Raw genomic sequence first — 12,129 nt, forward strand, 5'->3', positions numbered from 1 at the left:
AAGTAATTTATTTCCTCCCTCTGTAATTTGACTCCAAGTAATGTAATTGTAATTTGTACTAAATAATTAATATAAACATTTTAACAAAAGTACAAGTGCACATTTAAACCATCCATAATGTCTTTTAATGAAGACTTTTAATGAAGTGAACTATCAAACACAAACTGAGGGATGACATTATTTTTTTTTGTTATCTATATATATATATATATATATATATATATATATATATATATATAATGTGCTATATCCTGTATTGTGTATGTGGTCAGGAAAGGATCTCGAGTAAGTATTCAAACACGTTTTGAGCTCTTTTTTTAGTTTACTAGCAATAAAACACAACTTGAATCACCCATACATACCCATTTATTATTTCTAGGCCGTCTGAATTCTTCATAGTGACACCATAACATTTCATGAAACCACTCTGTCACAGCAAACAGCACAGACACTTAACCTGTTAGCTTTTCTGTTAGATTATTCACAACTCGCACCCATCTGAACTTCTGAGTCCTCCAGCATAAGCAGTCTATAGTGTCCCTCTGTAAGCATGCCAGGTGGCCCTATGATGGGCAGTGAGTTGTAAGAATAGTGCTAACATTAGAGAATATAGATTTTTTTTACACAGGCCAGCTGGCAGAATGGACAGCACATGTCTGATTGTGCTGATTTTGGATTATTTCTAAAGCATGTTGTGATGGGACAGTATTGGTTATTTGTCAGTGGTCACTTACAGTATGATAATCATCCTTTCATATCAAAAACACCATGAATTTTGGAAAAGTAGCAGCAGCAGTAGTAGTAGTTTAAAAAAGAAAAACTTTTATATTTTAAGCCTTTCTCACACACTTGGGCACCTATGAAGATCATATTTTATTAAAATATTTAACATGTTTTCCTGTCATTTAAATGTGAATAGGTCAGGGGGCTTTATACTCTGTGTGGGCATACTGTAGTTCTAAAGTTGTTAATACTGTGCTGCATAGCATGCAGAATACTGCCAATTTAGGAGCAATATCATAAAAATTCAGTTTATATTGATATGTTTATGTGTATGTATATATGCACGAGTGCACCCACATGTATATGTACTCATTAGGGGGTGGGCTTTGCTGTGTGGCAGCTGCTCGATGATTGACTGGTTGCTGGGTATTTGGTGACCACCTGCCTGAGGATTAGCCAGGCAAGGCCTCTGTGGGTATTAAAGTATACTAGTTTATAGATGAGATGAAAGATGAAATCAGTGCCTGTGGAGGTGAAATAGGAGTAGGTGCAGCAATGAAGATCAGATGTGTCGCCATAGCTATCAGATGAAAACCACAGACTTCACCCTTCAGCAGAGTACATGCTTCGCATACAATACAGAACAACCCAAACCTAAGATTAAATTTGAGGCCCCCAGCACTCTAATACTGCAAACAAGTTGAGACTGGTTCTCATCTGCAAGACTCAAGTTGTCAGGTATTTGAAGGCATGTTTTAGACACTAAACACCTGAGCATTTGAATATTACAGATTCATCCATTTGCTGTTATCTGTGGAAGTATGTAAAACATTCACAAATTAATGCTATAGTGATGATTTATACATTAAATCCTGTATCAGTGTCACTGATGACAGATAAATGACTTAACAGGAAGTGAATTGTTCCGTCAGATCTTGAGAGGACATTGGAAAGGGTTAATCTGCAAATAGGATAAGAGGAACTGTGGCAGTTCGCAGAATTACATAGCTCTTATGATAATCGCAAAGGCATTGTTAAATAAATACAGTGCTAAGACCTAAGATAACAAACAGATGGATGGTCGAATACACATGAATTTCAGAAGAGGAAGAACAGATGTGTATTTGTGTCACCTGATGCCTGGAGGCCGCTGATCCACGTGACGTGCGAAGGCTCGTCGGTCTGAATCCTGCAGAGGTACATGACCACACACAGGTTTTGAATAGTCTTTACAACATGCTTTGTGAGTGATGCATTGTGGTTTTTCGTCCCATTCAAAAAGATCATGACCCACAAACAAATAAGTTCTTTCTTTCCCAATTTGAAACTAGACAAAACATTAAAAGCTGCTGAACTGAAAACACACACTGGCATCCCACATCCGGACACATACTCACCAATCATCAGGGCTGGTTCTGGACCCCGGTGTAAAAACAGGGCTCAAAAATAAGGTTTATTTTTTTCCTGCTGGCACTATAGCTAAGATTTCCAGTGGTCCTGCCAAAATGTTTCCTGGCCCAAATAGAATAAATATTTTTAGCTGAATTAATGTTAACCTGTTTTTAACCCAAAAAGTTATAATGTAATTCAGACAGTATTTACTATAATATACAGTGTGCCAAAATATGCATTTATAATTGTTATCTTATTCTAAACAATGCTTTTTCAAGACCATCACAAGTTATGCTTGCAGTTTTGACAAAATTATTTAAGTAATTACCAAAGAAAACTGAATATTTACGTTTGTAAGAAAAAAAAAACACATAGCTAGATGATCATTGAACATAAGATGTAACAAAACAGCACTGACCTTACAGGACAAGTGTCAGTTCTGTCAACAAAAGTTCAAAGGTCACCTGAGGGACAATGATGGATATCTATTAGAAAGATAAACGTGTAAACAGGAACTTAAATTCTAAAGTCACCCTTTGTTTTAAAGGCCAGATAACACAGTATACAAAGCAGGGAAATGAGGAAATGATGAAATGAGATGTCAAAGTGTATTGTAATCACCCGTTTTAACACATGCTGTTCCTGAGCTAAACACAGTTTCCATCCCATCACCCTTCAGGAGTCACCCAAATATAGACTATAGCTGGCAGCATGCAATAAGGAGCACTTGGCACTTACTATACCTCCTCACTGCTGTTATAAGTTCATTAAAGCATTCCCTCTACTACAGTTCAAGTGTTCATAATGTCCATGAATAGAACAACACAGACAGAGCACCAGGGAATAAATCTCCTCTGAACTGACACCCTACTTCAGCTTGAACCGTTCCTTCACTTCCTGTTTCCTGCGAACATCATGTCCATTTTGTTAGCACCCTGTGTACTTTCTCAAACCTCCCCTGGACACTTTCATTATTTACATTTTGTGAAATAAATGCTGACCTCACGGTGTCCATTTTCACTGACCACCACAACATAAAATACAACAAAAAAGCAGAAAAAACAATGATGGTGAGAAGTGTGTGTGTGTGTGTGTGTGGCTAACGGCAACTACAATCAATACAAAGCTATTCTTAGCGACTAGTGAAATGTCTAGCTAACAATGTTGTCATCCTGCAGGCTATGATCATCATTCAATCGATCTATGAACATGCTTTCCGCATGCCATCTCAGTCACTTTGCCTAAAATTAGTAACACACAGGCAGTTCTGCAATTGTACATGACACAGCCTTTTCCACTACAATCAACAAGTAATTTACAGAGCAATCATGATAAAGCACTCAGCCTTTACAGAGCAAATAGTGCAAATGATATGTAATAAATTACATAAAACCACTTTACTGCTCTCTGATGGCCATCATCCATCAGACAGAACATACAAATGCATTTACTGAAGACATCCACCGTTTCTCACACACACACACACACACGCACGCACGCACACACACTCTTGTTATTTATTTCTCTCATAGGACAATCCATTGACATTGACTGCCATTGATTTTTATACTAAGCTAATGATATTTTCTGTCATGTAAAAACCTATACCATCACACTTTTTTTTTTTTTTTTTTCAGGCTGTGGCTAGCCTCACAGTGTCTCCAAAAGAAAGAACAGAAAATGACCTGTAGCTCATTACCTCTCATGTTTAATTCACGACCCATTATGGGCTATTAAATATAATGGAATGGACTGTACAGTCCCCTGGCATTACTGTAAAGGTTAGTATATTTTTGTACAGTTTTTGGTTGTTGCTACATTGGTTGAAGGTCACTCTAGTGTTATATCTGGTTGAGTCTTATATTTGATTGCCTAAGGAGAACTGAAGCTGAGAAGGTTGTGGCATGTGACAGTACACCTAAAAGATTCAGCTAAAAAACACACCATGTCAATGAATTTAATTTGGTATTTATGTGTGTCAGTGATTTTCAATCAGGGAGCTGGGGCCCTCAGCAAAACTCCAAGAGGGCATCAAGATCACTTCAGCATTTAAAATAAGACAAAACAAGCATTAAACTGTTTTTGAAGAACCAGGGTTCCCACAGTCTTGGAGCAGAGGGGAGCCTAATTTTAAAAGAATGATCTAGAAAAGTCTGGTTAAGTAATAAAATCTTAACATGCAATTCCCATTCTTATACTTTTTTAATATACTTCTAAAAATATCGTACAAAAATCATGTTGAGATCCAAACTATTTTGTTGGGAAGAAATTGTAAGTAAATCCTTATCCTTACCTATTAAATCAATGTAAACTAGGCTATATAACACCAAATCAACATATCCAGATATCTTATAGACCTCCTCATTAACAAAATCTCACGAGTTTGCATCCTAAACCTCAAAGAGTTAATTGTCAATTAAAATTTAACTCCACACAAAGAAAATATTCATGTTTGGGATTTTGCCTTTGACAAAGGACTGTTGTTTTGTCTTATGCAGTTATTTAAGCTTTTTCAAAGTCTTTAATACTACAGTATATTACTCTCTCTCTCTTGCCATCTTTTTCTCTTGTTTTAATGTGTTGCGTTTTGTGGGTCAGAACATGCTAAATATGTACGGACATAGATCACCGGTCTTCTAAGAGTTTTGTTTGGGTGTGGTGGTTTCTCTCTGTGAGTGCAAAAATCTCAGCATGCTTTTAAATTGTTACAACGCCCACCATCTCCCCCTGCTGAGACCAATCTATATCAAAACCCAAAGAAACATCCGGATGAGTCATTCAGCATCAACACACTCTTTCCATCATAACGAGGAAATCAATAAGTGTGTCTGAATATGACCACTGGTTAGCAGACTTGTAAGAGCTACAATAAGTTTGTGAGTGTTACCAAGTAATTATTTAGATTTAAAAATAAAAATGCGGATACAAAAGACTACTACTAAAATGTATAAATCTATACTGTATTTTCACCTGCTCCGGTCTGCTATGGGCACAGGGGAGCGCTGTGGGGCAATTATGTAAATACAATAGAGCTGTTCAGTTTACAGTCCTAAAGTCTGGAAAAGCATTAGCTTTTGAGTTATGGGTTCCCTTAGGATTTTCTAATGGGTATTTAGAATACTGGTTTTCAACTGGTAGTACAAAAATGTATGCATATACTATTGACGTGTTTTCCCCATTGTGTTCTACCAAATAAAACATGCTATAGTTACACATTTTATATCAAAGTTTGCCAAAAAATCGTAATTAAAATCGATATTTAACCTCTTTAATGTAAAATTATATGAAATATGGAAATGCAATCAAGTAGCTGTAACCCTTACCCTAACTTATAAACACAGACACAAAAATAAATAGTGACCTGTACACTACTTCTATCATTAAGATACACATGAAATTGTTACATTAAAAAAAATTTTGGCAACACTTTAGTTTTAGGGACCAATTCTCACTATTAACTAGTTGCTTATTATCATGCATATTACTAGCATATCGCCTCTTTATTAGTACTTATAGATTATCATATTCTACCTCCCTTAATCCTCCCAGTACCTAAACTTAACTACCTTATTAACTATTAATTAGTAATTAGAATTTTATTGAGGCAAAAGTCGTAGTTAATAGTGAGAATTAGAACTTAAAATAAAGTGACCAAATTTTCTTTACGTGCTCTTCGTCTTTAAACATCATTTACTGTATGCAAAAATTGATAAGAAATTTTCATGTTGCACATATTTATTTGTATGATCAACAAAAATGAAAATATTAACAGACGTGGTTTGGATACATTTTCTTAATTCTCAATAATAATTTATAAAACACATAGGTTACGGTCGATTAAGACTGGCTAAAAAGTGTTATACACATACCGGTGTTCTCATTAAATCAGTATTAATGTTGCTGAGGAACTACAGTGCTTGGCAGAAGAATGATTATTTGTTATCGATAAATGGTTAAGGGATCCCATTAGCTGTTCTTAAATCACTGTAAACCGCTGCTTCTTAGGGCTTACTTGCTTTTTTAGGCAATGAGCAATCATTTTAGGTCATATATAGCTTTATATTATCTTTACATTGACATTTATTCTTGTGGAAAATTTATTTTATGATGTGGAAAAAGTTTCTCTGTTTATTTGAACAAACAGAAAGACCCTTTTAACATATAGGATAATTAGTACACAAACAGGATAAAAGAAAGAATGTTAATTGTCCTTTGAAAAACTGTCATCTGTGCACAAACAGGAAATTCCTAAATGGCCATTTATTGATATATGTAACATTTTACATATTACTTTAAACAATATTTTTCATGTAACAATGTAAACCGTTGAATCATAGATATGTAAATAAGCATATGTGTGTAGTAACTGGTCTACTGTCCTACTTACACAATAAAGACTTAATATACAGACAAAAATAAAGATGATAGAAAAGAAAATACGTAAATACTACACTCTAAAAAATGCTGGGTTAAATACAGGTGCATCTCAATAAATTAGAATGTTGTGGAAAAGTTCATTTATTTCAGTAATTCAACTCAAATTGTGAAACTCGTGTTCCCTTTTTAACCCAGCGTCCCATTTTTTAGAGTGTAGGATGAAAACAGCATGCCTGATCTACAACAGTCATCTAATGTTGTTTACATCACCTTACATAATTTGCTTACAAATTATTACAAGTGTATGTCTACTGTTCAACAGTTGGCCAGGTTCAGTGATCATGGAAAGATCTGTGAGAAATGGGTTTACATCCCTTAGGTGTATCTGAGAAACTTATAACATTTTCTCCCATAAATACCTCAACCTTTCAGTCTTCCTTCATAGTGCAGCCATCATCATGTGAACACCGTCACTCGACCTCACCTGTGAGAATAACAAGATTGTTTCTAAACTTCACATCAGACCAAATCTTGTACTATGAGGAACATTCAGTGTACCTTCAGAGTCCACTCAAACCTCCCTTTAGTTCAAAGTTGGACTCGTCTGGTCCCGAGATATAACACAATCTGGCCCTCAGTGGACCAACTCCAGCTGACTTGCAGAAAAGGGCAGTACGCCACTAACATAGTAAGCAATGCCCAAAGAAAGAAGGGCGATGACCACCAGCAGCAGCAGCACCCTCCAGAAGCCCAAGTCCTCCACAAACTCCTGCCAGGTGGAGCGGAAGCTGAACAGCACACCCTCGCTGTTCTGCAGGTTTGGATTCAGCAGTGAATGGCTCTCCATCGCACTAGGAACAAGGGTATTTTGTTGAGAAAAAAGGTACTGAAACGTGTCAAATAACTAAAACATGTAAATATGTGCAATTCTAACCTCTCGCTCTCAGCAATCTGCATGGCTTCAAGTTTGGAGTGGGCTCCTCTGTTGAAGCCCTTGACCTCTTGCTCTTCAAGCCCTTCCAGTAACCGAATGGCATCTTTATTGACCCCTCTCCTCTTAGCCAGCACCAGTGGTGTCGAGCCATTGTGGTTACTGTTCAAATGTCAGAGAACAATCGAGACATTTACATAGAGTCAGATAATGATCATAATGACATCATTACAGCTACAGTAAAATAATCACTACTGCTACAGTAAAATCATAAATTAAAGGTGCCATAGAATGCATTGATACAATATTTTAAATTGTTCTCTGATATCTACATAAAAGGTATGTGGCTTAGGTAAGGGCAAAAAATCTCCAGAAACGGTTTTACATGTCCATTTACAACCCTAGGATTTGTCCCTAGAATGAAATGGTTTGTTTTTACCTTATTTGGAAGGGTCATGAATAATAATGTTGAGCTCTGCTCTGATCGGCTGTTTCACAGTGCGGCTCAATGTTGAGCTCTGCTCTGATTGGCTATTTCACAGTGCGGCTCATTTCAGTAGCTCACACAGCAGGAAACGTGTTATTTTTTCTGTGCCTTTCTGAATACACACACCAACCCATCCCTGCATATCACATCCCCTGCACAGCCTGGAACATAACATTTATTTCCATGAACTGCCATTTTCGCTATTATCCTCGCTTGTTTCTTCACAATACCTACAGAACTTCTGATGGTTCGGCTGGCATAGAACATGGGCGGGTATATGCAAATATTGGGGGCGTAACTCTTAGTGATCCCGACTGTAACGTCACAGTCTGTGTTGTGTTCTGATTCGCCTATTTTTCAGTGGTCTTTTGCATGCACGAGATTTACATAAGGAGGAGGAAACTAGAGATATCTGATGGTTCGGCTGGCATAGAACATGGGCGGGTATATGCAAATATTGGGGGCGTACATATTAGTGATCCTGACTGTAACGTCACAGTCGGTGTTATGTTCTGATTCGCCTATTTTTCAGTGGTCTTTTGCATGCACGAGATTTACATAAGGAGGAAACAATGGTGTTTGAGGCTCACGGTATGTCATTTCCATGTACAGAACTGTTATTATTCAACTATGCCAAGGTAAATACAGTTTTCCATTCTATGGCACCTTTAATATGATATCTCTTTGAAAAAGTGCAACATTTATTTCTATTTTATGAAAGTGGTGGCTAACGTTGGTGGAAACCAAGGAAAAGTTACAATTTTAATAAATATACATTTCGATTTAAAATAATAATAATAATAATGATAATAATAATAATAATAAAAGCCAGGGTAAAAGGTTCTAAAATAATTATTCAAATCACTTTATTTATCAAAATAAACATAATATGGCACAAACTAAATTGATTACTAAAGCTAAAGTGATTTTGAATAAGTATTTTATGCAAAACATGTTGTGCTGAATTTATTCCTATAGCTAAAATATTTGTATCAATACTTTTTATGGTTTTATTCCTGTAAATGTGTTGCTCCATCAATGTTAAAAATTTTTTTTTTTTTTTTCTGCAATCGCACACTATGGGAGTACTAAAAAGCACAAGTGTGCCACAGTATTAGCGATGCTGTACATTACATAAGCATTAGTCACTTACAACAAACATCTAATTTTCCAAATAAATATATTGGCTTATCTCACCAAATATCAATCTTGAGACCATTGGACACCAGGAACTGAATCGTGTCCACATGTCCACACAGGTGCAGTGCAGTGTTGCCCTGATAGTCAGTGGCCAGCAGATCTGCACCAAACTTGTGCAGGAAGCGGCAGATGTCCACATTACCTCGCGCCGCTGCCAGATGCAGACCAGTGCGGCCCCTGTGGTCACGAATGTTGGGGTCACAGCCAGTCTCCAGCAGACGTCTAGCAAAACTCAAGTCCCCATCGATACAAGCCTGCAGTAACGGTACACTGGTCTGCGACGAGTCATTGATGAAGACATATGACATGTCTGAGTCGGTCTCCGAAAATTCCAGCGTAACTGAAAAACACAACTGTTAAACATACGATCGACACTTCATAATACAACACTGAATAAGACAGCTATTTGAGAGAGAGAAGAGAAAGAGCTTTATTGCCAAGTGTGCTTACACACACACGGAATTTGTCTTGGCGACTGAACATTTCTACGTTTGCTACATTTCTACAGTAATACCATATATATTCCAAATCTAAAAAATGAAATATTATCAAAACATTTAAATGTCAAATGTTTCAATTTCATTACCATTTTAAAACTAAGATGTAAATTCAATGCAACTTTTTTTTTTTTTTTTTTCCAATTCCAGCGTAACTGAAAAACACAATAATGGACTGAATCTCATGAAGCCTGGTCATATTTCACCCCACGATAAAAACAAAAACAAAAAAAGAAGATGAGGTCTGCTTTTAGAACCATTTAGACTCATTTTTCAATCACATTTTCAAAACTGTTCACACAACAGCAGTCTAATGAGTCTAAGTTGGATAAACTGCGGATCATTTAGCATTGCTTTGACACAAAATGCATTCAGTGACTACTTCTGTCAAATTACATGAATTCTTCTCTCACTCAGACACAACCACCACTAAAACTCTAAAACTGTTAAACTTAGTATCAAAACTACATAATACAACACTGAATAAGACAACAATTAATGCCATAATGAAAAACGTAAAAAATGAAAATCATTTTGTACTATATATAAACAGACCATGTAACATATACAGAAGTGAATTTTAAACAACAGAGAGGTATCATTCTTGTTTTGTAAAAAAATTTAAGAAATTATAATGAAATGCTACTTGTTGTTAGTGTTTTTAGGTAATTGTTTTATGAGTGACAAAGTGTCGTAGTGTGTAGTTTTATTGCATTTTGAATGTAATGTAATATAGTACTGTATTAGTGTAATATTCCTTTGTGTTACTCTAGCTTTAAACTATATTACATTAATGCAAATTGCGAACAATATAAACAGGGGAAAGCAACACTGATAAGCCCACATAACATATAATTTTTTTAACATCCAATGAAAATGGCTGTGTAATTAGATCATTTTAAAACTAAGATAGAAATTAAATGCAACTAAGTATGATTTATTTATTTGGTATTTATTTGCCAATATTCTGTGTTTGTAAATAAGAGAAGTGGCCCTACTGAGTCCTGAAATAAAACATCTGACACATAATTGATTAATGGTCTTTAACATACTGTACCCTTAATGTTCTTAATGTAAAATATTAGGGGTGCTCCGATTGATCGGCTACCGATCACTATCGGCCGATAATCACGTTGGGATGATTGCTCGGCAGTCTCTAAAAGGCGATCTCGCGGTCCGTCAGTGCGTTCCAGTAGCGGTGCGTCTGCAGCAGAGCAGAGATCGTTCCCGCACCGAGTCTATGTTTGCTAGAGGTCGACCGATAGTGGAGTTTACCGATACCGATAGCTAGGTTGGACCACACTGGCCGATACCGATTAATCAACTGATAGTTTTTAAAATGGTAAACGAAAACTAAAACAGCGCTTTACTATTTCAAAAAAAGCAGTAGCAGTACTGAACCATATTTTGTACATGAATAAACATATTAATATGAATTATTATATTGATCATTAAAGTTATTTCATAGTTTACTAATCTTAAAAAAGGAAACTTTAAAATGTAAAAATATAGCCTATTAGTAATAGCAAATGTTGAAATGAACACACTAGGAACAATACTTTTACAGCTTTCATTAATATTACAAAAGGACTCTTACTGTAAAGTATTACCATTTAATTTCAACAGTCATGCTTAAAGATGGCCATCTTTAAATATCTACACAAGGCCATAGCATTAAAATTACATACATATGTTATTGATATTGTATGTGTACTCTCACACTTTATTTGCTTCTATTTTAGAACACTGCATGATTATCTAATCAAAATAAAAAAAAAATATGCAAGTCACACACTGGACAAAAGCGCAGCGATGCGTTCTCGGAGAAGTCACACACCAGACGCGTCACTTTCAATTCAAGCAGCGATTTAAAACTGTTTATTTAATCACCAAACGGACATAAGTTTGCTTCAAGAATGAACAATGTGGCATAAATGAGTTTGAAGTTCGGTGTTTAAAAAAAACAGAGCAAAGGGAAAGATTAAGTGCGATCTTTACAGCTCTCTATATGAAGCATAAAGACTGTATTAGAGCCACAGAAAGAGCACAATACATAATTTATAGCCTAGGGTGAAGTCATTACGTACATTAACAATGATTTGGGACAAATATAATGTAATTTAATGGAAAACTATGTGAATGGCGCTCTGTTCCGCGGCAGGATTTTCTGTCGGCTGCATTTAAATGCACGTTTTAAGTTTCGCTCTGTGCAGCGCGCAGTGTAACGTGTTAAAACAAACAACACGTGCTGTTAGTGATTTCCCGCTCTCGTACTGTATAATGGCAGCGGACCCTTCTCAGCCACTCCAGCAACGGACGCAACCCGGAAAACTATCGGCTTGATTTTTGCCGATAACCGATAGTTCTGCCAATCAACTATCGGTACCGATTAATCGGCAAAACCGATTAATCGGTCAACCTCTAATATATATATATATATATATATACAGTGGGTACGGAAAGTATTCAGACCCCCTTAAATTTTTCACTCTTTGTTATATTGCAGCCATTTGCTAAAATCA

General features: G+C 36.1%; 1 protein-coding gene across 2 annotated transcripts in view; it reads right to left on the bottom strand.

The window, feature by feature from the left end:
• Window positions 1-6,698: 6,698 nt before the first annotated feature.
• Window positions 6,699-12,129, bottom strand: part of LOC107684966 (ankyrin repeat domain-containing protein 46-like) — a 6,803-nt gene continuing 1,372 nt past the window's right edge. The window contains exons 2-5 of one of the 2 annotated variants that reach the window (XR_001633913.1): window positions 9,108-9,450; window positions 7,427-7,585; window positions 7,051-7,343; window positions 6,699-6,976 (exon numbers count right to left, since the gene is read on the bottom strand). Coding sequence is in view for 1 of the 2 variants with exons in the window: in XM_016481359.1 (XP_016336845.1) it covers window positions 7,127-7,343; window positions 7,427-7,585; window positions 9,108-9,418 (687 nt within the window). In the remaining variant the exon portion in view is untranslated. Of the gene's footprint in view, window positions 7,344-7,426; window positions 7,586-9,107; window positions 9,451-12,129 lie in introns of both variants that reach the window. The other variant, XM_016481359.1, reaches the window with a different exon arrangement.

The sequence above is a fragment of the Sinocyclocheilus anshuiensis genome, unplaced genomic scaffold, assembly GCF_001515605.1.
Source record: "Sinocyclocheilus anshuiensis isolate Anshui unplaced genomic scaffold, SAMN03320099.WGS_v1.1 scaffold49, whole genome shotgun sequence".
NCBI classification, from domain to species: Eukaryota; Metazoa; Chordata; class Actinopteri; order Cypriniformes; family Cyprinidae; genus Sinocyclocheilus; species Sinocyclocheilus anshuiensis.